Source organism: Monodelphis domestica, chromosome 3, assembly GCF_027887165.1.
Source record: "Monodelphis domestica isolate mMonDom1 chromosome 3, mMonDom1.pri, whole genome shotgun sequence".
NCBI lineage: Eukaryota > Metazoa > Chordata > Mammalia > Didelphimorphia > Didelphidae > Monodelphis > Monodelphis domestica.
In genome coordinates, this window is record NC_077229.1 from 212142551 (window position 1) to 212167557 (window position 25007).

General features: G+C 39.2%; 1 protein-coding gene across 12 annotated transcripts in view; it reads right to left on the minus strand.

Annotated features, from left to right (window-relative positions):
- ATXN1 (ataxin 1) overlaps positions 1-25007 on the minus strand; it is a 543129-nt gene that overhangs the window by 17467 nt on the left and 500655 nt on the right. For all 12 annotated transcript variants that reach the window (XM_016431756.2, XM_056823470.1, XM_056823467.1 and 9 more), the window contains one exon: positions 7108-9163. In XM_016431756.2, the coding sequence (XP_016287242.1) occupies positions 7108-9003 (1896 nt within the window). In that variant the 5' untranslated portion in view covers positions 9004-9163. The remainder of the gene's footprint in view (positions 1-7107; positions 9164-25007) is intronic.

Consider the following 25007-nt stretch of genomic DNA (forward strand, 5'->3'; position numbering starts at 1 on the left):
AACCTGCATATTTGGGTTGCATTGGTAGTATTTCATCTTGTTTATATCTGTAGAGAAAAGCCCACTTCTCTTTTAAGTTCCCTTTTCTTGAGCATCCTTTTGAAACTAATAAAACCTGAGAATCCTGTGTCAATGGTAAAGGGGATGAGTGAGAGATCCATTTATTTCAGTGTTTTAAAATCATTAATAAAAACAGTCAAAACTTTTCAGTCGAGTATGAGAATATCTGTGAGTGTTTCTATTTAAGTCACTTAATCATGCTAATTCTACATCTGACTCAGTGTTTGCTGGAAGCCTTTCAGGTTGTTCAGTAAACCCATGCCCTGGTGGGCACCCAAATGATGCTGACAAATCGTGCTATAAACACAAAATGTAAATGAAAAATCCATCAGGACAAGGCACACACACTACAGCCACACTATTCGCACAGTGCTTTGATTGTGATATGGCATGCACATTAGGACCTTAAATGCTGGTTACTTGCCATGCTTCATTTGACAAATAAGGAGGTTTAGACGAAAAGGGATTCTGACATGACAGCTTTTCACTAGACCAAAACATGTATTCTGAAGGGCCTGCTCTCTTTCCTCTGGGGGTCTACAGAGCTTTCACAAAAGCCTGACACTTAAAACCCAGGAAAAAATATACATACAAAATATTTCTTGGCCACTTCTATATTTCAACAAATTGTCATAGATGTTTACCATGAAGAGTAGCTTCAGTAGAAAAACAAAACAATACAGAAACACAGGCTTTAGAGTCAGAGGACTTTGATTCAAATCCTTTTGACACTACTTCTGACCTTAGAGAACTTACTTAAACTCAGGGGCTCAGTTTACTCATGTGTAAAATGATGAGTTCAAACTCTCTGGCCTCTGAAGCCCCTTCTAGCTCTAAATCTGGTCAGAAAAAGTCTTGTGACCATCACTCTTCTCTTTATGGACTGTATCAGGACAGACACAACTGTTACAACATTGCTAAGGTCAGGCAGGGTCCCTCATGAGCACCCAGTACCTTGCTGACACGTAGTAGATGGACACTATTTTCCTCAATTTGAGGCCCGGTTGGTATATTTAAAGGTTGGCAAACAGATGCATGTTGGCGGCTAAAAGACTGTGTGGGCTTATATGCTGTTTGCATTAAGCCTCCAGTTATTTTTAGGTGCTAGCTAATCCATGAAATGCATAAAGCTGCCATTGATGACTCATAGTCCACAGCAGTCAAATTAAAAAATAGTGGAGTAGAATAAGAGACATTGGGAGACATGTGGTACATTAGGCCAACAAAAGCAGCACCCCCACCCCCTAACGCCCAATACACACACACATACAGGCAAAGAAGCGAGGGGACAAGGACCCGGGATATATTAAACAGCTACCAAGTCAGGTAAAGGAAACAGTCACTTACTGAGGATCTAGGAAGAAACAGACAAGAGTTGTGATAAATATAGTATTTAAGAAAGAATCATTGAGAAGAATCCACTGCCCTGAAGTATTTTGTATAGAGCATTGAGTACAATTCTAGAGAGGACTTTTTTTTCATAGTTTTCAGAAATCTTGTGTTTTGGGATTGGGATGGGAGTCCCAAGATAAGGGCCAAGATAAGGAGTCCTTTCTCTTTGTATGTGAGCAAGGGAGTAGTAACCAGTCACCAGTTCTTCTGTGGGTGACCATCTTCTTGGAAGAAGGAAGAATCCACTTGGATACCTTCTTCTCAGGTCTTTTCATTTGATTGGGGAGAGATATCCATATCCTGGTCAGCTCTGGATAGGTGTTTTACTGCTCATTACAGTGGGGATTCTTTTGGAGGGCAGGTTTCAACTTTAAATTCTATAATTCCTTTTGTAAATCATTTTTAAGATAGAGGGGCAATGTGCTATATTGGATAGAGCACTGGACCTGGAGTCACAAAGACCTGGTCAGATATTTCCATGAACAAGTCCTTTAACCTCTGGGTCTCAGTTTCCTCATCTATAAAATGAGGGGGTTGAACTTCATTGTCTTTATGGTCGTTTCTAGCTCTAAATCTATAGCACGATACCCCAGAAGTTATACACACAGGAATGGGAAAAGTGATAAATTTTGCATTTTATGTTGTTTTTCCATGGGATGATTTGATGTGACAGGGTAGACAAGGAGGGGGTGGTGATGGTGGAAAGAGTATTGACCTCTAAGCCCTAAAAGCCTCAATTCATTCCACTGTTTCTGATTTTTCAATTATTGTTCAATTAAAAATGGGATTTCATGGAAATGAACTCTTGGAACAGTTAAGTGGCTCAATGGGAAAAGAGCCAGGTCTGGAGATGGGAAATTCTGGGTTTGAATCTAGCCTCAGACACTTCCTAGTTGTGTAACCCTTGGCAAGCCATCTCATCCCAACTGCCTAGCCCTTACCACTCTACTGCCTTGAAATCAATAGTTAGTATTTATTCTAAGACAGAAAGCAAGGGTTTCCTCAAAGGAAGGAACAAAAGGAGGAAGGAAGAGAGGGAAGAGGGAGGGAGGAAGGAAAGAAGAGGAAGAAATAGAAGGAAAGAAAGAAAGGAAGAAAGGAAAGAAAGCAGTGAGGAAGGAAGAGAAAGAAAGAAAATGAACTTTCAATCTCCCTTACTCTAACATTTATAAATGTGTATCCTAAAGCTGGTTGGCCATTTATTACTATAAAATACTAGGTTTTAAGAAAGAATCTACTGTGTTTTTTTAGGTAAATTAATGTACCTATTTTTCCTTCAAGAGGTTCAGACTGGAGGACACAAACACCATAATGATTCTTCTGATCCTGACTTTTTCTTAGCACATTTCTCCACCTTCTGGGTCAACCTTACACAAAATGGAAGAAGCCACTCTGTGATGCTTACTCCTTCTTTTCCAGGTTGCAACTGTTTCAATAGATGATCCTCTAGTCCAAAGGTTGGAGACTGTTATAAAATATAGATTTGTGCATCAGGGGCATCACAGTAGGCATTGATCATAAGGGAAGTAGGTTTTCTGTTAGCCCACTGGACCACTCACCCACCACAAAAGGCCTCCATAGCCACATAGCAATGGTCTGAGTGGTGGGTGGCTCATGCCACTGACTGCCTGTCATTCTAGGAAGATTGTGTCCTGACCCTTTGACCAGAGTGATTAGCAAATTTAGTGATTGTAGAAAGGCCAAGTGAATGCCTGTAAAGTCTGGCAGTGGGTAATGACTAAAACTTTCTTTTATTTCTCTTTCTGGTCCGAGGAATAATGAATAGTGAGAAACAACAAGGCTTGCAAAGGGAGGAACTGTGGGCATAGAGGAATACTGTGCTAGGAATGGTAAAAACCTTAGAGACTATGGTAAATGTGTGAAGGATTTTTTTGTTTTGTTTTGTTCTTCTTGCTAAACTGCAGTGTCTGGAACTTCAGCTGGAGACATTTTATAGTATCACTCCAGAGCAATAATTAAAAACTTGGCTCCTTAAAAATAAAATAAGCTCACATTTTTATACAGGATGGGTTTGGTTTCCTCTGTACAGGCTAATCTAACATGTTGTTTGATTGTTTCAGTCATGTCCGACTCTTCATGACTCCATTTGGGGTTTTCTTGGCAAGGATATTAGAGTGGTTTGCCATTTCCTTCTCGAACTCATTTTACAGACGAAGAACATTAAGTATACAGGGTTAAGTGACTTGGCCAGAGTCACCCAGCTAATAAATATCTGAGGCCAGATTTGAACTCAGGAATGAGTCTTCCTGACTCCAAGTCTGTCACACTATCTACTGAGTCGCCTAGCTACCCCTAATCTAACATGAAGGCAGGACAATAACAGTTGCCTATTTGTTTACTCTTTAGGTTATTTGTGTTGGTTAATACTGGTAAATACCATAAGGGTTACAAAAGGATGAGAATCTCAGAAAGTTAGAACTAGGCAGGACTGTGTCTAACCCTTCTAAGGATTCAATCCAGGGAAGGCCTGATCAACCTTCTCAGTAATACCTCAAATCTATTCTCATGCCACATGTTGGTGATGACTTCTTCCCCTTCTGCTCTAGATTATTTTTACATTTTTTTATTTACACACTTATAAGAAATCATTTTACATTAAAATTATTTGTGCATGTATCATATCCCCCTATGAGGCTCTAAGTCCCTTGAGGACCAAACTTCTTATTCAAATTGTCTGTCTCTCAGTGGAGAGATCTCAGGAGATCAATCCATCGGTTGCATTGAAATGAAAATATAAAATAAAGAAGAATAAGGCTCAGAGAAATGTATTGACTTGTCCAAGCTCAGAATGCTAGCTAGTTGCAGAGCTGAGATTACCACATCTGTCAACTTAGAGGTCAGTGCCTAAACCTGCTTTTGTAATCAATGAGCTAAAGAACATGGGAAAGATGTTTTGGATAGTGGCCTACCAATTATTCTGCACCTAAGAATAAAAAAGAAAGATACATAAAGGTAGGAATTGTGCAGATAAATATTTTGGAACCTTTCCTTTTATTTGAGGATTTAGGCATAAGAACATAATTCTATTCATCTATGACCACTCCTCCTCGTCCTCACAAAAAGCAAAAAAAAAAAACCAAAACAAAACACAAAATGCTGTGATTCTGATAATTAACCTAAATAATGTCCTGTGGTTGGAAGCATTGTCAGTTTTTTACCCACTGAGATGAAATGGGTTCTTCAGCCTTGGGGAAGAAAATTCACACTGAGGGAGACCACAAAGCTGGACAGGGACTCCTACAGGATGAAAGCTAAATTAAGCTCACAGATTAGTCATACTTTTATGTGACTTTCTCTGAGGACTCTGGAGCCATCCATCCCTTGTGAGAAACACAGCTGGTGAAGTATTTTAGCTGTGATGATGTAAGCCTGATTCTGATATGGCTCTCAGGAAGGTGACAAATCGTTTGAGGAGTTGGTGCCTTGCAATTTAGTTCTTACTGCATGAAATCTAAGACACCCTCTTTAGCAGTGCCCATCATGTCCTTCCCTTCTGTGTAGAAGATTTTCCCATCATGCAGTGCTACTACACAGGGGGCTGTGCTGACAGATTTGTGAACAAGATTCCACACAGTCTATCTATTAATTTGCACCTCTGCAGAGTGAGTAGTGGTCTGGATATAAGGAGAAAAATGAGAACAGGGATATGACGACATGTGGAAGCTGATTTCTCTATCCTTTTTACATTCTCTTTGCAAAGTACCAAATAGGGAAAAAATATAAGAATGGTCTCATAGATTATGAAGCCCAAAAAGGAATGTAAAGCCTATATAGTCTATATGCTGCTGTTGGCATTGGGGAGTTGAAGTGTAAAAGACCAATTAACTAACATACCTTTCCTTTCTTCTGTCTCTGAAAGGAATACTGTCAAGGAACACATTTTATTAAAATATACTGTAAAATGATCATACCGGCCACTCCAGTTTTCTTGTTGTTTTTTCCCCCTCAAAACACACTCAAACACAGGGGCAGCTAGGTGACCATCAGGCCTGGAGTTGGGAGGACCTGGGTTCAAATCTGTTCTCAGACACTTTCTAGCTATGTGATCCTGGATAAGCCACGCAAACTAGTCTGCCTAGCCATTGACCTTCTGTTTTAGAGTCATTACTAAAATAGAAAGCAAAGGTTTTAAAAAAATAAAATAAACACATACACCTCAATTCAAACTCTTTGTATGGGCCCTGTTTTTTTCAACATATCAACTCTATTCCTTTTAAATAACTTTTATCTTAAAACATAAATGGTATTATTTTAGCAACTTTGAAATATTCATTGGAAACATTCCAAGAAGATTCTTTGATTTCTAGTCATGAAAAGCCAAAATCTTGGTGGTATCTTGACCCCATCCAAACCATTTGATCCAACAACTGATTTAAACATTATTGTTTATTACAAATGAGCTATGGAAATAAATTATTTCACATGACTTAGGGGATAGTTAGGAAAGAGAGAAGAGAGGCTGGGAAGGAATGGTTTGATAATTTTAGTTGTCATACTGTTCTCAGAATTCTAAGTTCCTACAGCCAAGCAGGTCACTCATGGGAGGTCAGGTTTCTTTGACGCAGCAGGTGGAAATTGGAATTTGTTGGCTTTCATATGATTGTAGCCTGACCAGAAATCATAGATTAAGGGTAGCTAACAAGTACAGTAGACGGATGCTGGATCTGAAGCTGGAAGGACCTGAGTTCAAACAGGGTCTCATTTGCTTCATAGTTGTGTGATCTTAGACAAATCACGTAATTAGGAAGGAAGGAAGGAAGGAAGGAAAGAAGGAAGGATGGAAGGAAAGAAGGAAGGAAGGAAGGAAGGAAGGAAGGAAGGGAAGGAGGGAGGAAGGGAGGGAGGGAGGGAAAGAGAGAGAGAGGAAGAAAGAAAGAAAGAAAGAAAGAAAGAAAGAAAGAAAGAAAGAAAGAAAGAAAGAAAGAAAGAAAGAAAGAAAGAAAGAAAGAAAGAAAGAAAGAAAGAAAGAAAGAAAGAAAGAAAGAAAGAAAGAAAGAAAGAAAGAAAGAAAGAAAGAGACTAGATTTGAGACAAAAGAGACCCTAGGAGTCTCCTAACACAATCCTATCATTTTATGAATGAGGAAACTTAGACTTCAGAGAAACTTGCTCAAGGTTAAGCTGGTAATAAGAGTCAGAGATAGGATTTCACTTGGCATCTCTGACTTCAAATCCAGCACTGTCTTAGCTATTGCTTCATTTCCTCTTGAAACAAGGAAAACAGAACATTTACTTAGGCCTGGAGAAGATAGATCCTTATATGAGACCTTTAAAAAGAGATCCTTATCTTCCTTCTTAGAATCAATACTGTGCATTGGTTCCAAGGCAGAAGAACAAAAAGGGCTAGGAAATGGGCGAGTAAATGACTTGCCTGGGGTCACACAGCTAGATAGGGTGTGAGGTCACATATGAACCCAGGACCTCCTGTCTTTTGGTCTGGCTCTCAAGCCACTGAGTCTCCTGGCTTCTCCTTACATGAGAGTTTTTTCTAAGCAAAAATAAGAAGGCAATTTTCCCCCATCCCCAGCTTGGCTGACAAGTCCGCCCATCATGTAAGAAAAAAAAAAAAAGTGGAGCATCTGATGGGGATGTGTGACTGCCAATATTTGTGAGGGAGGTCTGGGGGGTTTATTACCTGTGCTCGATGTTCTCCAACTGCAAACTGGATTACTGCAATGCCTGGGGTAGGGCTATCTTCAATCCTCTCTACGGTGCTGGAGTCTATTTTCAGGTCATTGCTAATCTCAGCACTCTGGATAAAGTCTTCTGTTTTCAAGTCCTCAACCTTCTTCAGCTCTCCGTTGGCCAACTGGATGATTGACCCTTTCATGAAGTAAGGGGGCAGTGTTGGGGGAACAGCTGTGGATGATGCAATGGACTGGACCACGGGGAGGTGGATCTGGGCCTGCACCATGGCTGGGTAGGCTGCCTGAGTGGCCAGGGACTCGGCGCTGAAGTTCTCGCTCTTGGGAATGGTGGTAGTGACAAATGTATGAGGCACTGCTGCAAATTGTGGAGATGAAGTAACGATCGCAGGGGCTACCCCAGATGGCTCCATGTCAGCGCCCCCCACAGGGATGAGCAGAGGCTGGGTCCCGGGGATCACCAGATGCTGCGGCAGGTTGCCGGCGTAACTGATTGCTTGCTGTTGGCTGCTCAAGTAGCCGATGACCGGTGGCTGAGTCCCTGCATAGAAGGCCGTGGCTGGAAGTCCAACGGGGAGGGGGTCCGAAGCGCTGTGGGTGGTCTGGATGACAGTGTGTGGTGACAGTGTGGCCACTGTGGCCTTCACACCCTCGGGACCCAGAGCCTGCTGCGGGGACAGAGCATAAGACCGGTGGCTGGGCTTCCCTAAATGGAGGCTGCTCTTGTCATTGAGGGTGGATGGGGAGGCTTCTCGGTGTGTGACCTGCTGGACTTCCATGTCTGTGGTAGGGGTGTTGCTGTTGGGCAGGACCATGACGGAGGTCCGGGCCCCCGAGGAATCTCGGGTGCTGTAGTCAGTGGGGCTCGAGTGGACCACGACGTGCCTGGTTTCATAGTGGTGAGAGGCCGTCTTTGCGCTTGCCTTCACTAAGCCCAGGTCTGCAGAGGAGGGGACGCCGTACCTCCGGCTTTTCTCCATCTCACCATTCAGCATCTCCTTGGCCTGGATGGCCTGTTGTAGCCTGCTGCTCTCGGTCTTCTTAGTGGATTCCCGGGGAACAAAATGACCACCAGAGTCTGTGTATTGCACCACCACCTGGGAGGAAGGCCCCAGCGTGAGTGTGTGGGGGATCATCGTCTGATGGGGATGCAGGTGGACTGGGATGGCCGGAGGGGACATGGTACGCCCAGCGCTTTGGGGAGAGCTGGAAATGTGGACGTATTGGTTCTGCTGTGTGGGTGGTGGGGACCCTGCCGTGATAAGCCCTGGAGTCCTGATCAGATGCTGCGGCTGCTCAACCTTGTGCCCTGGCTGCTGGCTCAAGCTGCCCATGTTGGCTAGCAGAGTGGAATAAGCCTCCAGTTGAGAGCGCTGGGATGGAGTGGTGGCCACAGCGGCAGAGGCCACTCCACTGGTGGCAGGATTGGCTGTAGGGGAGATCAGCTGGGAGGGGATGAAGCCAGCATAGGGCCCACTGTACTGGGAGGACCCAATGAACTGGAAAGTGTGCGGCAAGTGTGTGTACTGCACGGGGGACACTGGGGTCCCTGACTGCGGGGGAGGGTACACCGCAGGGAGCGTGGTAGTGGCTGGAACAGACCTGGGGGCACTGGGCGGAGAATAATCCATCCCTGTGGACAGTGATTTGTGTAAACCTATTCCCTGCTGTAAACCAAGATCGGCTGTTGAGGTCCCCCCCGGACCAGGCCTCCCGCCCATGTTGCCTTGTCCACTCTGAGTGCTGGGGAGCCATGTTAAGCTCTCGGCCCTGTGGTTGTCGTTTGGCACGACCACTGGCTTCTCCTCCGATGGCCGGCTAGTGGCAGGAATCTCACGTTTTTTGGGAGGCAAGCATTCGTTGCTCCGTTCTTGGTTGGATTTCATTTTTCGCCGTCCCCCCTCCACTGCGCTTGCTTCACTGTCTGGCTAGTTCTGGTTTCAGTCTGGTAAATGGAAAGTCGCATTTGATTTCTGAAGGGGATCCAGAGACTTCATGAGGAATCATCTCCCTATGAGCACAATCTTCCAACAGCTGCTGTGGATTCTGGAAAAAGAAAGGGGGCAGTGAGGCAAGGGGGAAGGAAGGAGGGAGAGGAAATCACATTATCAGCCCAGGGGGTGAGGGGAATCCCAAATGAAATTAAGAAGAGTCCTTCACTTATTAATAGAATTGCCAAGATCCCATTTATAGCCATAGCATGAGGAGTGACAACACTGGCCATGTCAATGAACACATCATGAAAATCATTAAGTAAATCAGAACTGCTACAAGCTATAATTTAACTGTAGTTAAAACAACTTCTCTTTATTATAATTGTACTTCCCCATGCCTCTGCCCCTTTCCTAGTCTTTGTGGTCAGGAGACAACATATTTCATATACTCTCTTCTCAGAAGTATTAACCCCTCTTTTCCCCTGCCCTAAACACAACCTTGCCCTTTGTATCCTTCCTGGACGACTAAACAAAATTCACAAGAAGTATGCTCTAAGTTCAAGACAACTGTATGAGCTCCCCAAAGATCCATATGTTAGAATGAGAATGTTCATAGCAGTCTCAAAGGTTGATTTCTTCATTTGTTTTATTTTCCAGGATCCGTGTTAAACATCCATCCATTAGATTCAGCTAGCACATACAAACACACACACACACCCCTACATTGCCCCTCCCTGAAATTCAGAGTAAGGAGACACAAATAGTTTTAATCACTGCAATATTCTTTTAGCCTGAGTAGTGCTGCTATTCACTACCAAAGAGCAAAAATGATTGCTGCAAGCTGACCAGGATTCATTTTATTTTATTTCTTTACATAATAGAATTGGAGATTTTAAAGCTTTCTTGAGAGGGCTTGCTTACTGGCTGTGACTTTTCCTTCCTTTCTCCCCTTCTCTACCTTAATATCTGTAAAAATGCACACACAGAATTATCTCAAGCAAGGAAATCCAAAAGGAAGGAAATCTCCTTCAGACAAACTGTACCTGCATGTTTAAAACTGTGAAGGCACCATGATGGTGAGTCCAGAGCTAGCTCCTACTGGATCTTATTTCTGTTTCTTAGTAACCACTGAACCATGAGTCACCACAACTCGGCTCAGCTGTTTCATGTAATAAACAGATTTCCACCTGGGTAAGGGCAGAACGTTTTGCAAACCAATAAGAACAACTATAACAAGAAGCAGATTGAACCGAACTTTTACAGGAAACAACAGCTCAACTTAGTAATTGGTGCTATCAGTCTGGAGAAGCAATAGGAACCAAAGCTTTGCAATTTAAAATGGTCTTAGCCAAAACTCCCGGTTGGCATCCCTCAGCCAACCTCTCTTTTACCGGGCTTAGAAACAACAACAATTATTTCATCCTTTCTCAGTTAAAAGAGTCAAGGGAAGAGAAGCAAGCAGTCTTCAATCTTCTTTCCTTCTCTGTGGAAGCAAATGGTACACTAGTGGTTCTAGCCCCACCTGCTTCATCCTTACACCGCATTACATTCCCATTCCCCACATATCCTCCCTCCCACATCTTGCTTATAATTTTCTGTTGTTGCTTGTCAGGTTTTGTTTTTATTTTTGGCTAGGGTTTAGGGTTCCTTGTCCAAATTCTTTTAAGGATAGATTCAACTAAATAATTATTTGTTAAACCTTTTCTATATGCAAGGCACTGTGCTAAGGCCTGTGAATATAAAGACAAAACCCAAAGGTTTTTGTTCTGCTTAATGTAAGAGGGAAAACTGCACAATCTGACTTTGGAAGTTCTTCCCTCCCCCACTCCCTTACTCATTTTCATGATCGATGCTAGAGGTGACATCTCATACTAAAGTCCTTTTAATCAATAAGAGCACTGCTTGAAAGGCAGAGAGGCACTTTATAGAGGAGATATTTATGGAAATTGAGAATGATCTGGAAGATCTAAAATATTAAGAGAGTATATTTTAATTTGTGCCTGAAACAGAATTTTGGCAACTGCTGTCCTTATAAGGTGTGTGGATACATCACTTTCTTAAGATTCCCTTACAAGGCTCAGGGCATGATTATCTTCAAATCATTGTTAATTTTTTAAGAATTATGCAGCATTTTAAACATAAACTTTGAAATTAAATCCATCAACATGCACTTGTTAAATCTAAATTAGACACTGAACTTGTTTTTGAAATAAACCCTTTCTATCTTAGTAACAACCCTAAGAAAAAAGAGCAAGAACTAGGCATATGGAGTTAAGTGACTTGCCCAGGGTCATACAGATAGGAAGTATATGAGTCCAGATTTGAACCTGGGTCTTCTCCTCTCCAGGATCTCTACTGTACCACCTTGCTGCCCCTTATACTTTTAACTTTAAATAACTCAAGAGATACTACCTATCATTCTTTGCTATAAAGGCTTTCATAGTTCTTTTTCATCTTTAAATCTACCAGGGGAAATACATACAAGCTCAGTTTCCTATTCCCACTTCCCTCTGCATCTCATTTCCTGTCCCCATCCCATCCTACCAAAGCTCACAAGCTACCTAACTGAAAATCCTCATTAAAAAGATTGTCTTCAAATGCAATGTTCTATGCTCCCCCTGCTGGCTAGAGAGCAGTACTGACATAGTAAAGGCTGATGGAATTTACTTCAATTCCATAAATAGTGGGATCTCATTTTACTAGACAAATATGTTCCGAGACCCTTTGCATAAATTGAAATTTGGGCATAATAGCAAAGCTCATTATTTAATAAGTATTTCTTAAATGAACATAACGAGACACTTTCTGACCACTTAGGCTTAGTAGAACTACAAGCATCACTACTCTTGCACTTTGGGGCCATGATTAATAACCGAATGACTTAAATGAAACAAAGAGAAGCACTGCTCTGACACGGACATGACTTGTTGCAAGCAAGAACTCCAGACAAAGACTGATGTAGGAGCTAATATTGGGAGCAAAACCATGGAATGACTCACATGAACTCTTCTCAGAGAGAGAAGGTGCATGATTGGGTGAATTGATGCAAGATTATCCTGCTTGGGGAAATGGTGTGGATTTAGCAAGGAATTAAAGTTTTTATTTTACATATTTTTCTGCCTTTATGTTTTTTTATTTGCCAATCACGTATATTTGAATTCTCATGTGCCAGGTTCATGAAAAATGAGGACCTATCATATATTTATTAAATGTCTATTATGCACCAGGCATTGGGGATACAAATTCAAAGCTGAAAGTGTTTCCCCTCAAGAAGTTAACATTCTATCGGAAGGATATATAGGATTCAGACACATAAATATATATGGAGGAGGGTCTGAGCACTGACACCTGGAGAAAGAAGAAATTATTTTGTATGGAACATGTCACTTAAGCTGAGGAAGCCTTTAAGGAAACCAGGAATTCAAAGAAAGGAGAACATTTCAGTTATATAGGTGACAGCTGATGTAAAAGCATAAAGGGAGGAAGATTTTGAGCTCATAAAGCAGTAAATAGATCCACCTGGCTGGCATGTAGTATTCATTAAAAGGACTAATAATAATAATGTTGGATGAGTCTGCAAACAAAGGGTTGGGTTAGATGTGGGTTGTTTTATATGTCAAGATGAGGGGTCTGCATTTTCTACTGACAAAAGAGAGCCATCAAAACTTTTGGAGTAGGAGAATAAGATCAAACTTGTAGCTAATGAATATTAATTTGGCAGTTGTATAGAACAGAATGCTGGGTCTGGAGTCAGGAACACTTGAGTTCAAAACTAGCCTCAGACATGTATTAGCTGTGTGTCCCCAGGTGAGTCACTTAATCCCATTTGCCTCAGTTTCCTCAAATGTAAAATAAACTTGAGAAAGAATGGCAAACCATTCTAGTATCTTTGTCGAGAAAACTCCAAATAGGGTCATGAAAAGTCAGACATGGCTGAAACCACTGAACAACAATGGTGGGTCAATTTGTGAAGAGAGTGACTGGAAGTAGGGTGGCCAATTAGAAGGTTCTAGGCCAAGTCAGAGCTTATAAGAACCTGAACTAAGGTAGTATTAATGTAAACAATCAAGACAAATTGGGGAAGTAGAAATGACAAGTGAAAAGACTTGGTAATTATTTGGATACATTAGGATCACATGGGAGAGAATGAAGTCAAGGAAAAATATGAAGTTGTGAACCTAGGTAATGTATTAAAAATACAGTAACTTGGGGAACTGTGAATTTTAAAAGTCTCCATCTTGGTCTAGCACCCCAAAATTGTGCACACCCACACTACACGGGCATGTGCTAGTCAATGACAAATCAGAAATAACTAACTGCCCACCTGGGCTGTCCTAAGCCAAGCTAGAGCCAACCACTGGCATTTGTGAGACACAGGAAGTGAGGTAGGGAACAGCCTCTGGAATTCGCTGACTTCCTGTGGAGAGAGCTAGAGAGTTGGTGTTAGGAGCTTGGAGAGGGAGGACACCCGCAGACAGCTTTCCTTCAGATCGGTCACGTGAGTTAAGGACTGATTCTTTCCACCTGGGCCTTTGGGCCTAAAACTCCCTCTGCCTTGGTCAGAGGTTGAGTAGCCCCTTTCCCTTTTCTCTTCTCTCCCTCTCCTTTCTCTACTTCCAGTGTGATTAAACCTCCATAAACTCCATTCTGACTTGAGTGTTTCATTTTAGGAATTTCATAAGTAAATTCCTTGGCAGCCATTGTTCAATATTACATAAATCCTGTAGCCACATTTTTAGCCATTAAAATATTATAACCTCTCCCAGAAGCCTAAAATTTCTACATTTACAGAACTGAGTTTAGAAAGTAGATAACAAGTTTTATTCCAGGCATGTTTGAATGGAGATTTTGACAGGATATTCAGGTAAGAGATGATGAGTAAGCAAGTGGTAATGTGGGGCTGGAGTTCAGAAGAGGGATAAGAGTTGGATAGACATGTATAGTAGTCAGAGGTATAGAGATGAGACTCAATCCATGGGAGCTGATTAAATGGAGAGAAAACATAGCAAAAGAATTCAAGATGTTTTAGAACACTTTGGGAGACACCTATATGTAAGAGAAGGAGGAAGACTGGTGATGGTACAACAAAGGAAACTGAGAAGGAATAGTCAAAAAGGCAAGAGGGTGCAAAATCGCAAGAACACCGTGTCATGGAAGCCAAGAGGGAAAGGAGAAGGGCCTGGATAGACAAAGTCAAATGCTCCAGTTTCTTCATCTATAAAATAAGGAGTTTATACCAGATCCCTCAATGTCCCTAACATTTTTTATCCCATTTTTCCTTGCCAAGGCCAATCTATGTATTTATGCTCTTGAAGTGAGAAGATATCAAGGTTTAAATCCAGTCTGCTATACTTAGCTGTATAGTTGTGGCATATAATTTTCTCCACTTATAAATGATTCCTCTTCATCTATATATGTGATATATATATGATTTTAATATCTATATATATGATTTTAATACCTTCATTTAGAATAGTTGTAAGTTTCATGATGAGATATTTTTTTAAAGCCTTACGCTTCATCTTAGAATCAATACTATATATTGGTTCCAAGGCAGAAGAGTGATAAGAGCTAGACAATGCAATTAATTGACTTGCCCAGACTCAATATATGAGGCCAAATTTGAACCCAGAACCACCTGTCTCTAGGCCTGGCTCTCAATTCACTGAATCACCTTGCTGCCCCCAATGAGATAATTGAAATAAAATGTTTTACAAGGTTTAAAGTACTATATTAATGTCGGTTATCATTTCTAGTTTAGTCCAAGTTTCCATAAGCTTTTATGACTGAAATTCCATGTAATTGCTTATAGGACACTCAAGAGTTCTAAGCTCTTTTCTTATTTATAGTTTTTTAAACACATCTCTTCTCATCCTTTATTTGTTCCTTGATTTAAAAAAAAAACCAGCAACAGCATCTCTAGGACTTCATATTTATCTCTATTCAATTCAAATTCAAAATCCCATTAATTAAATAATTAATTTTTATATTTTAATTTATATTATAGTTATGTAACATTAATTTATATAGAATTAATATACTAATTATAGTGTTATATTCATATAATAAAATATACAATTTAAAGAATATATTTATAATATATAAATTACTTAGATACAATTAATAAATTATTAAATTTTCATTTCTAATTTAATTAATTTTAGTTGTTCTGATCTGGTTTTATTAGTCCTAGTCTGTCAAGATCTTTTTAGATCTCAACTTTATCAGGCACCATATCAGCTATCTTATTTACTATTGAATTATTAATAAATTTGATAAGTAAGCCATTTATGTTTTTAATGAATTCCCTGATTTAAAAAAAATGTTCAACAATCCTAGAATAAACAGTTTAGGACTGGAAAGGACCTCAAAGGTAACCCAGCCTGTCCCCATAATTATACAGATCAGGAAACTGAAGTAGAGTGGTTAAACCCAGGATTACACAGGTGGTTAAACTAGAATATTAAGTCACAACCTCTGTGGACAACTCTCTAAGACTATATGCTGCTGAGAATGTGCCAACCTACCTGGGCAGGAGGAGTTTCCTACTCCAGGGAATTCTCTAGATCAATGAAATCAAAGCCCCAGTACTGTCTCTTTAAAAAACGTATATTAACAAAAACAGTCATAAAAACATTATTTCTGCTTTTATGTTCCCTCCTGATTTCTTTTTGTCCTTTTTATGTTTTTCAAATTATTACTAATGTTGTTGTTCAGCTGCATTACGGAGTAGTGATTCTCAAATCCCATAAGAATGAATTTCATGTCTTGTGTCTGACTGACAAATCATGGCTATGTGTGTCCCTGAATAGGTTACTTACGTTCTCAGTGCTCTAGGCAGACAAAGAGTCAACTTGTATTGATAAAGGGGCTTAACCTAGACTGGTGAAATTACAGACCCAATCTGTCCCTTTACCTAAAGAGGATTATATATTTTTTAAAAATCAACCAAACATATTAACAATCTAATTCCTAATTCAAAGTAGCTAGTTGTCTACTAAAGGAAACTTTTAAAAAATTCTCAATTTTCTGAGTCCACTTTTCCATACTTTTGAGCACTGCTAACCTCTAGTTCTCCTTCTAAATTTCTTCACTTGTCATATGCTCAAATTCCCATTTTTTCACATTCCTAGATATAATTTAATAAACAATCTAATAATTAATATAATTTAACAATATAATATAATATTAATAATTTAATAGGTGACAATTTTAATAATAATTTAATAACTGATATTAAATATTAATCAATGACTACCAACTGGTATCATTACTTTTACAGATAACAGTTTAGTACTAGAGCATTTTAAGGTTTACAAAGTATTTTCCTCAAACTAAACCAGGAGGTAGATATGATAAACATTAATACCTCTGTCATAAAGAGGACAAAGTTAAAACTAGAGAGTTTAAGTGACTTGTCCAAGGACACAGAGATGACAGCCAGGCTATAGAACCAGTTCTTCCCATGTCTATATGCTTGGGATAGTATGTTTTGAAGCAAGCACCTGGGGCTCTGAGCATTCAAGTCTGTGACATAGGGGATGTTCAGGACAGCAGCTGGGCTCTGATATCCCTAGAAGTCAGCACACATGGAATGTCTTTGCAGTGTCTGGGTAGCCAGTGTCCCCTGGCGGCCTGCCCATGCTAGAATTCCTGGAAAGGCTCAAGGCGGAAAAATAATCACTTGAAGGAATCACCATCTGGGTATGTAATGGTCCCAACTGAATTGTTCAGCAGAGGTCAGAAACTGTGTTTTCAAGAAAAGCTGGAAATGCCTTTCTGTAAAGACCTTCCTAGCTCAATACATGCACAAAGAATGTCCTGCTTTAATGAGTAATTACATGCCAGATTAACTATCCTGGTACTCTAAACCCTTTGTTTATCCACAGTGCTGGCCAAAGGCAGAGAAGAGAATCATTCTCTACAGCACCCATAATTAATGAGTCTTATTTCTTACCTGGTGGACTTGTGTCTTAGGATGGAAGTGAAAATTCTGCCCTTGTTACCCAATGAATATACAGATTTAACACAATGGCTCCATTTAAGGGCGTCAATGTGGGAAATCTTCAGGGTTTTTTTGGGGGGGTGTATATTATGTGTGTTACAATTTTAAAATAGAAGCAAGTCATTCTAGATGTGGAAGGAAATGTAAAGAAGATTTAGTGCAACTACATATATATATATATATATATATATATATTTAAATTCTTACTTTCTGTCTTAGCAACAAATCTATGAAGGACAAGGCTACGCAAAGGGGGTTAAGTGATTTGCCCAGGGTCACATAGCTAGGAAGTATCTCAGGTCACATTTAAATGTGAACTTCCCATCTCCAGGCCTGGCTCTCTACCAGAGACACTTAGCTGTCCCCCTCACACTTGTATATACAAAAGAACTGATTTTTAAATACTTGATACTTTCTTTCCTTCCTCTTACTGATTAATGCAACTAGCTTTCTAATAGTTTCAAAACATGTACCACTTATTCACACTGCTTTGTTGGACAGGTAGACATCATTCCCGTCCAGTCCACATATACAAATTTAATAAAATTAAAAGTCAAATGTTTAGTTAAGACTTGACATTTCTGGGGAGTGGTGAATATGATGTTTCTTTGCCCTATCTTGCCTGTTTCTTCCATAATACTTTTTTGAAGAAAATGTCCCAAAAGCTTTGGTTGGGAATGCTGAATCTTCTTTCTACATCCAAGTGAAAATTCTAGGTCTTCCAAAGGGATCCCTGTCAACTGTCCAGTCACACACATTCATTTAAGCCTTTTTATGTGCTTAATTTAAGAATGACCCACTTATACCTATACAAGGTTTAGTTCAGCTCCAACCAATCACAAGATGGAATGAACTCCCCAGAAAGTTAATAGATGAGGTTTCCCTAATAGGGAATATGGAAATCCTTTATAGAGTTTGAAAAATGACTTCTCAAGGCTGAGAAATGACCTTGCCTTATCTCTATGTATAATAAATACATTCTTATTATACTACTTTCTGTAGTGAGACACAAGATTGTTTTCTACTGGTGAAAAATTTAGAATTTTAAAGAACTAAACCATTATAATCTTATCTCAAATTGAAAATTGTTCAACTAAAGCTTTTTTGGGGTCATTAAAATGCCTTCTCAGAACCACTAGGAAGTTCATTCTCCCCTTATTTTCTCTATAATCTATCAGCTGTTAATGGGTAATTCCAAACTGTAGTCCAATGCCCTGAATTCAGTTCCCAGCTCTGCTATCCAATGGCTTTGTAAGAATTTTCATCTCTACAATGGAAATAAGATTCTATTTTGCTCAGACTTGTTGTGGTGAGGAAAGTACTTTAATAGATGTAAAGGATGATATAATTGTGGCGCCACCATCATTATATTTTTGAATTAGCTTCTTCTTCCTCTGATGAAATAATCCAAAAGCAGACAGAAGAGAATCCAAAAGCAGACAGAAGTAAAAAGAAGAGATATGGACCAAATTACTGGTTTCCTTCTTATTAATATTATTATGCATATTATTATTTATATTTATCATATTATAATATATAACTTGTGTTTATATATACATACATAAAGCCAATAAATAGGTACTAGTTTTGGAAACAGAAATAATTGTCCAAAATCCCGATGAATAATATATATGAACTTAAGGAAATAAATCTGACTTTATAGGTATCATTGAGATTTAGTAAGATGGGATCTGACTATGAATGAAGAAAGTTATTCCTTACTTAAAAAAAGAAAAAAAAACAAGAACTGTTCTTAAAATGGAGAAGTACTGCATATTAAGCTCATGAGATAGCTAGGTGGCATAGTGGACAGAGAGCTAGGATTGGTGCAGGAAGACCTGAGTTCAAGTTTTACTTCAGACACTTCCTAGCTGTGTGATCCAGATAAGTAACTTAACTGCTTTTGCCTAGCCTTTGCCCTTCTGTCTTAGAGTTGTTACTAAGACAGAAAAAAATAAGAGAGGAAGAAGAACAAGGAAGAAGAGGAGGAGGAGAAGGAGAACAAGAAGAGGAGAAACAAGAAGAAGATATATACTCATGAGTAAATCTATGAGCCCAAGAGGAGAGGGACTTCATGTCAGGGATTGGGGAATAATGGAAGCAGAAACAAAGGTGATATTGTCTCATGGTTAATCTACATATTACCAGGACAAAAAAAAAAGGAAACAGAAGTGTTTGGGATATAGACCATCAGTGCAGCATGGGGACAAGATATAGAATTGGGTCAGACTTTAATTATCCAGCTATCTTCTAGGACTCTTCTTCAGCAAAATGCAGAAAAGCTCAAAATGGTGCCTTTTTATGGGTCAGTACACTATGTGGCCTGTTATAACCTATCTCTGTATTTGAAACATCATTAATATATGAATATGTATCTATAAAAGAAAGGCTAAATGATAGAACAAGCCAATTTATAGAGAATAGACAATATCTACTTATTATTCATATGTTAAAAATGCTGTGTGTGTTAAAAAACACCAGTCACAGTTTGGGGAGATTCTATTCCTCCGTAGAAGATATATCTGTTAGGCATAGTAGTTGCATGTTAACTTGCATGTTTAAGGGGAAGGAAGAAGGGAGCAGGCATTTATTTAGTGCTTATTATGTGCCAGGCACTGTGCTAAACACTGTCCAAATATTATCTTGTTTCATCCTCACAGGAACCTTGAGAGGTAGGGGCTATTATTATCCTCATTTTATGGTTGAGGAAACTGAAGTTGATAGAGATGAAGTGAATTGCTGAGTCACAAAGTGTCTGAGGCTAGATTGGAACTCAGGACCTCCTGACTTCAGATTCAATATTCTATCTGCTATGCCACCTAGCTTTTTGATTGAAATAGTTGCAAGCATTGCTACCCTATTTTTTATTTCATTCAATGATTAGAATTAATTCACTAGAGCATCCTGGGTTCAACATCTTTTCCCAGAAATAAAACAGAGATTTCTCACTTTTTCAGCTTTTTAAATGAATCATTCATTGCTTAAGAGTCAGAATTTAGTCATCTATTCACTGAATATTAATTAGTCTCTTAGTTAAGAGTGATTATTTTTTAAAGACAAACATTGCTGTCAGAGTTGTTAATTCTATTCTCTGAAGTAGATCATAACCACTTATAATGTGTTATTTTGTCTATTAAAAAGTTTGATAGCTCCCATCCTCTTTATCCCCATTTGTAAGAAGTATACTGTATAGGTTTTATACTCTTTCCTCATCTCTCTCTGTCTCTCTCTGCCTCTGTCTCTCTTTCCTTCTGACTCCGTCTCTGTTTCTTTCTCTTTCTCAGATAATGGTAGCTTCTTCCAAAGTATAAGATAACTATTAGCACCTTCACTGGGCAGGCCAGTGATTCTAGACATTTCCTAAGGTTACCAAATTTGTAATCCTTAAGCTAATTATGAGAAACTTCCTAGGAATAATCTTCCACACAGACAATATACCAGTTTATCCAAGATTACTAGGGGATTCTGAATGCATGACAAAGCTGAGTTGTCTCAAAACTAATCATAATTTTAGAAGGATTATACAGATGTGTATCTTGTTCAATCAAAACTTCCCATACCTTCGAAGTCAGAGAGAAGAAAATTTGCTGATAACCACATCAGAAACAAGATTCTTTCTCTATTTATAAACAAAAACAGCTTAGCCTCAAGTTGCTTTACCAAAGATGCATTACTTCCAAAAAAATACTACATCTTTTTTTTCCATAGATATGGTAGCTAATAAATAAATAAATATTCTTTATAGGTCTTGGAGGCACATCAGAGACAATCATATTCCAATACCTTCCTCTACAACTTTGGGACCCAATTGTCTATATTATGACCTCCAATAAATCCTACCCACATATTTAAGTTATGTCCTGGGTTCTGATTTCATTTTTTAATGGCATGACAAGAACACTAGCCACCTTTCATTCAATTCAATAACCATTTATTGAGTGCTATTGAGACCAGGCATCATGCCAAGTGTTGGATATTTTCTCAGAATATTTGCTATTAAATGTTTGTGATTGAGCAAGGTAGAGTGAATACTGATTCGGCCTCTGAAATGATACCCTCAAAACCAGGGCACTTTGCCAGCCTTAATGATGACTTCATCATCCAAAAGATACAGGAACAAATGTGAGGAACTCTCCTTAGTATAGACTGTGTTCTCACTAGGAAGGAGGAATTGTGAATCAAATAAAAGCATGGTAACCTTTGTGTAAAGTGACTGTTTCATCTTATAAGTTATAAAATTAATTATAATCTGACATGTACCCTAGATTTTTGAAGAGAATATTTGAAAAGATTCAGAGAAATGAGATGTGATCCCATGGATTAAAATGCTTTAGGGGGCAGCTAGGTAGCTCAGTGGATTGAGAGCTAGGCCTAGAGACGGAAGGTCCTAGGTTCAAATCTGACCTCAGATACTTCCTAGCTGTGTGACCCTAGACAAGTTATTTGACCCCCATTGCCTAGCCCTTACTGCTCTTCTGCCTTGGATAGTCAATACATAGTATTGACTATCCAAGACAGAAAGTAAGGGTTTAAAAAAATAAAATAAAATGCTTTATGAGAAGTTAGGGTAGGAGAGATGGGTAGACCTCAAAAATGAAATTTTTATAGATACAAATTCAAATGATTTAATGAAGAGAAAAAAGGGAGAATTGGATGATAAGAGAATCATATGGATACAAATGGAACTCACTGATAAATTTAGATTAATAAAAAAAAGGACAGATAACAGAAGCAAGGGTAGATAACAGAAAATAGAGACCACCCCCACCCCCCAGAGAATTGTATTCTGTGTTAGATGCTACATTTAGGGAAGGCCATCAATAATCTAATGATCCTCAAGGGGAAGTGATCAGCATGGTTCAGGGCTTCAAATAATCCTTGTTGAAGAAATAAAAATTAGAATTATCCAAAAGTAGAACACTAGAGGTTTTCAAGAAAGGCCAAATGACCACTTGGCTACTATATTATAGGAGAGATTCTTTTGGTATGGGTTGTTTGTTTCAATTCCCATCCTGATTCTGAAAAAAAGTGTTACCCTTTGATACTCTATGTAACATAGGATACAAGCATATTATGTGAGAAGTTCTAGTTTTTGTCAATTATAAATCCCATTGAAATTCCATACCCAATTAACCTAAACTATAGAATCTTGGTTAGCATCCCCAAACAACAACTTTGTAGGCTGTGGGGTTTGTTGAAAGCAATCTGTATTTATAAGTTGCAAATTCCCTATCCCATCATGACTAAGTGTGGAAAGTGTAAGGGATAAAGTAAGTATTTAGCTGTAAGAAAGTAGCAGAAATAAGAATTCTTTCTGACAGCAATGTTTGCCTTTAAAAAAATCAACAGACTGATTCATATTCAGTGAATAGGAGGCTGAATTCTGACTCTCAAACCATGAATGGTTTATTTAAAAAGCAAGCAAGTGGGAAACCCTCATTTCTTTCTACCTTCTATTTATTTCCAAGAGAGGATGCCGAACTCAAGATGCTCTAGCCAGTCAATTCTAATCACCAGTGAAATGGACAATGGGATGACTTGCTACTTGCAGCTGTTTTCAATCAGGCAGCCTGGTAATTACTGTAGCCCTCTCCTGTGGCTCACAGGAAGCCCAGCGTGGAGCCTCCAAACACGCTCTGTGAGTTGAAAATGCTGCCAGATCTCCTACAGTAGTACTCTGCCGCCAAGTTACTCTTCCCGCCCCTGGCTCAGCTTCATTAACTTAATCAGGTATTCATTCAAAAAAAAAAATGACACTCTCTTTGGAAGACAGCCACTGCCCTCTACACTGGGTACAAAGTCAAAGCAATGGCAGCAGAGTATGTCAGCATGGGGTCTGGGGAGGTGCAAAACCTAGAAAGACACATAATAATCACTGTTCTCTGATAAGAACTCATTTTTCAGTGACCTTCTGTATTTGCCTCCAAAAGAATCATTCAAATGACAACTTATCACTGATGCCATAGAGGAGCAGGACATCTAATTCAATTCAGTAAACATTAACTGAGCTCCTCCTGTAGCCACAACATTGCAAGATCTCGGGGATAACAATGACAGAAAAAGTGACAGCCTTCATTAATGTAAGATACTTAGATGTTCAAATCAACAACTATTCACCAAGTTTCTACTATGAGCAAGGGACTATGATAGATTGCTGGAGATACAAAACAACAACAAAAGGGATTACTTGCCCTCAAGGAGTTTGCCATCTAACTGGTAGGTACTATGTAGCTATAAAAGGGCAAATTGTAATCACTGAACCAGGATTTCAACTGGTCTAGTTTTGTCTCTGGACAACTCATTTAACTTTGCTGACCCTCAGTTTTATCACCTGATAAAATAAGAGAGCCGGATTCAATTGTTGAGTTCTTAATCTGTTATCTGTGATCTTTTAAAGAAAAATTATGTTGACTGCTGCATTTCAACATAATTAATTTCCTTTGTAATCATATATTTTATTTATTGATTGATGGTATTATTCCGAGAAGGAATACAGCCATGCTACTCAGGGATTGACATAAAAATGATGTTAAGAAACTCTGGATTAGATGATCTCTGACCACCTCCAAATCATATGGTCTAATCAAAGAGAAAAAGGATAAGCCCCATACACACTAAGAGTAGCAGCAGATTCGAGACTTTCATCAGGTGCACCAAAGTGCTTAAGCATCAGAGATTCAAAGAGGAAGGAATCACTTAGGAGGGAGAAGGCAGCTGTCAGGAAAGCCTTTATGGTTGAGGAAGTTCCTAAGCTGGCCCCTCTATCAAGTCAACAAAAATGTATCAAGGTCCTCCTGTATCAAGGCATCATACTAGATTTCTTTATTTTTAAAACCCTTACCTTCTGTCTTAGACTCAATACTGTGTATAGGTTCCAAGGCAGGAGAGTGGTAAGGACTAGGCAATGGGGGTTAAGTGACTTGCTAAGGGTCACACAGCTATGAAGTGGCTGAGGTCAAATTTGAATCCAGGAACTCCTGTCTATAGGCCTGGCTGTCAACACTGAATCACTAAGTTGCCCCCTCATCATGCTAGATTTAAACAATTCCTGTCTGACCCAGATAGGATGAACAGTGTATGCAAATATACAGAGGTAAGAGAGGGGCTGATGAGGTTTTTGAAAATATTTTTTAATGATAGCTTTTCTTTTTACCTCACCTAAATTTCCCACTATATTCTCCTTTTCTCTGCTAGACAGACATCTTTAATAATACTTTTTTAAAAAATAAAAAGTAAAATGAGGAAGAAATGAAAAAATTAATAACCTGTCAATGTAAGGAAATTATCTCCTATTGCATCAATTGTTTTACACTCACCAATCACCCCCTTACCTCTACAAAGGTGTGACAGGTGATATCTTCTGATGGACAGAAAGGATTGTTGAGTAAATCAAGGGAAATAGTAAAACTGTAAAAGTCAACTGAGCCTTTTTGTAGCTGTGCATATTAGGGTAAGGAGTGTTTTATTCAAGAGCCAGCGGGAGTCAATGTGGGTCTTTTCTTTGTTTTGTGAGAGGATTCAGCAGCAGTAGGAAGATATTTTTAAAGTACAATAAAATATTTTTAAACAGGAAAAAGAGACAGGTTAGAGGCAGAATCATTCTGGCTTGGTAACTAAGAGATAGAGAAGTGGATGATGACTCAGATTCCGAGTCTGAGCAAACTGGAAGGACTGTGAAGCCATCACCAGAAACAATGAAAGGGGGAGGAGGAGGAGAGGTGGCAGGTTTTTGGAGAAAGCAACGAGTTCAGTTTTGTATAGGTTTAATTATGGTAGAGTTCATTTTGGGAGTAGAGTTAAGGAATGAAGAACAAAAGTGCAGAGGTCATTCAGGGTTGGGAATTAATGGTGCAGAGTCAGGATGCAAGGGAAATGGCTCACTCTAGACTGGCATGCCTGTAATCCTAGTTACTAAGAGGCTCAGGATGGTGGATCACTTGAATTCAGGAGT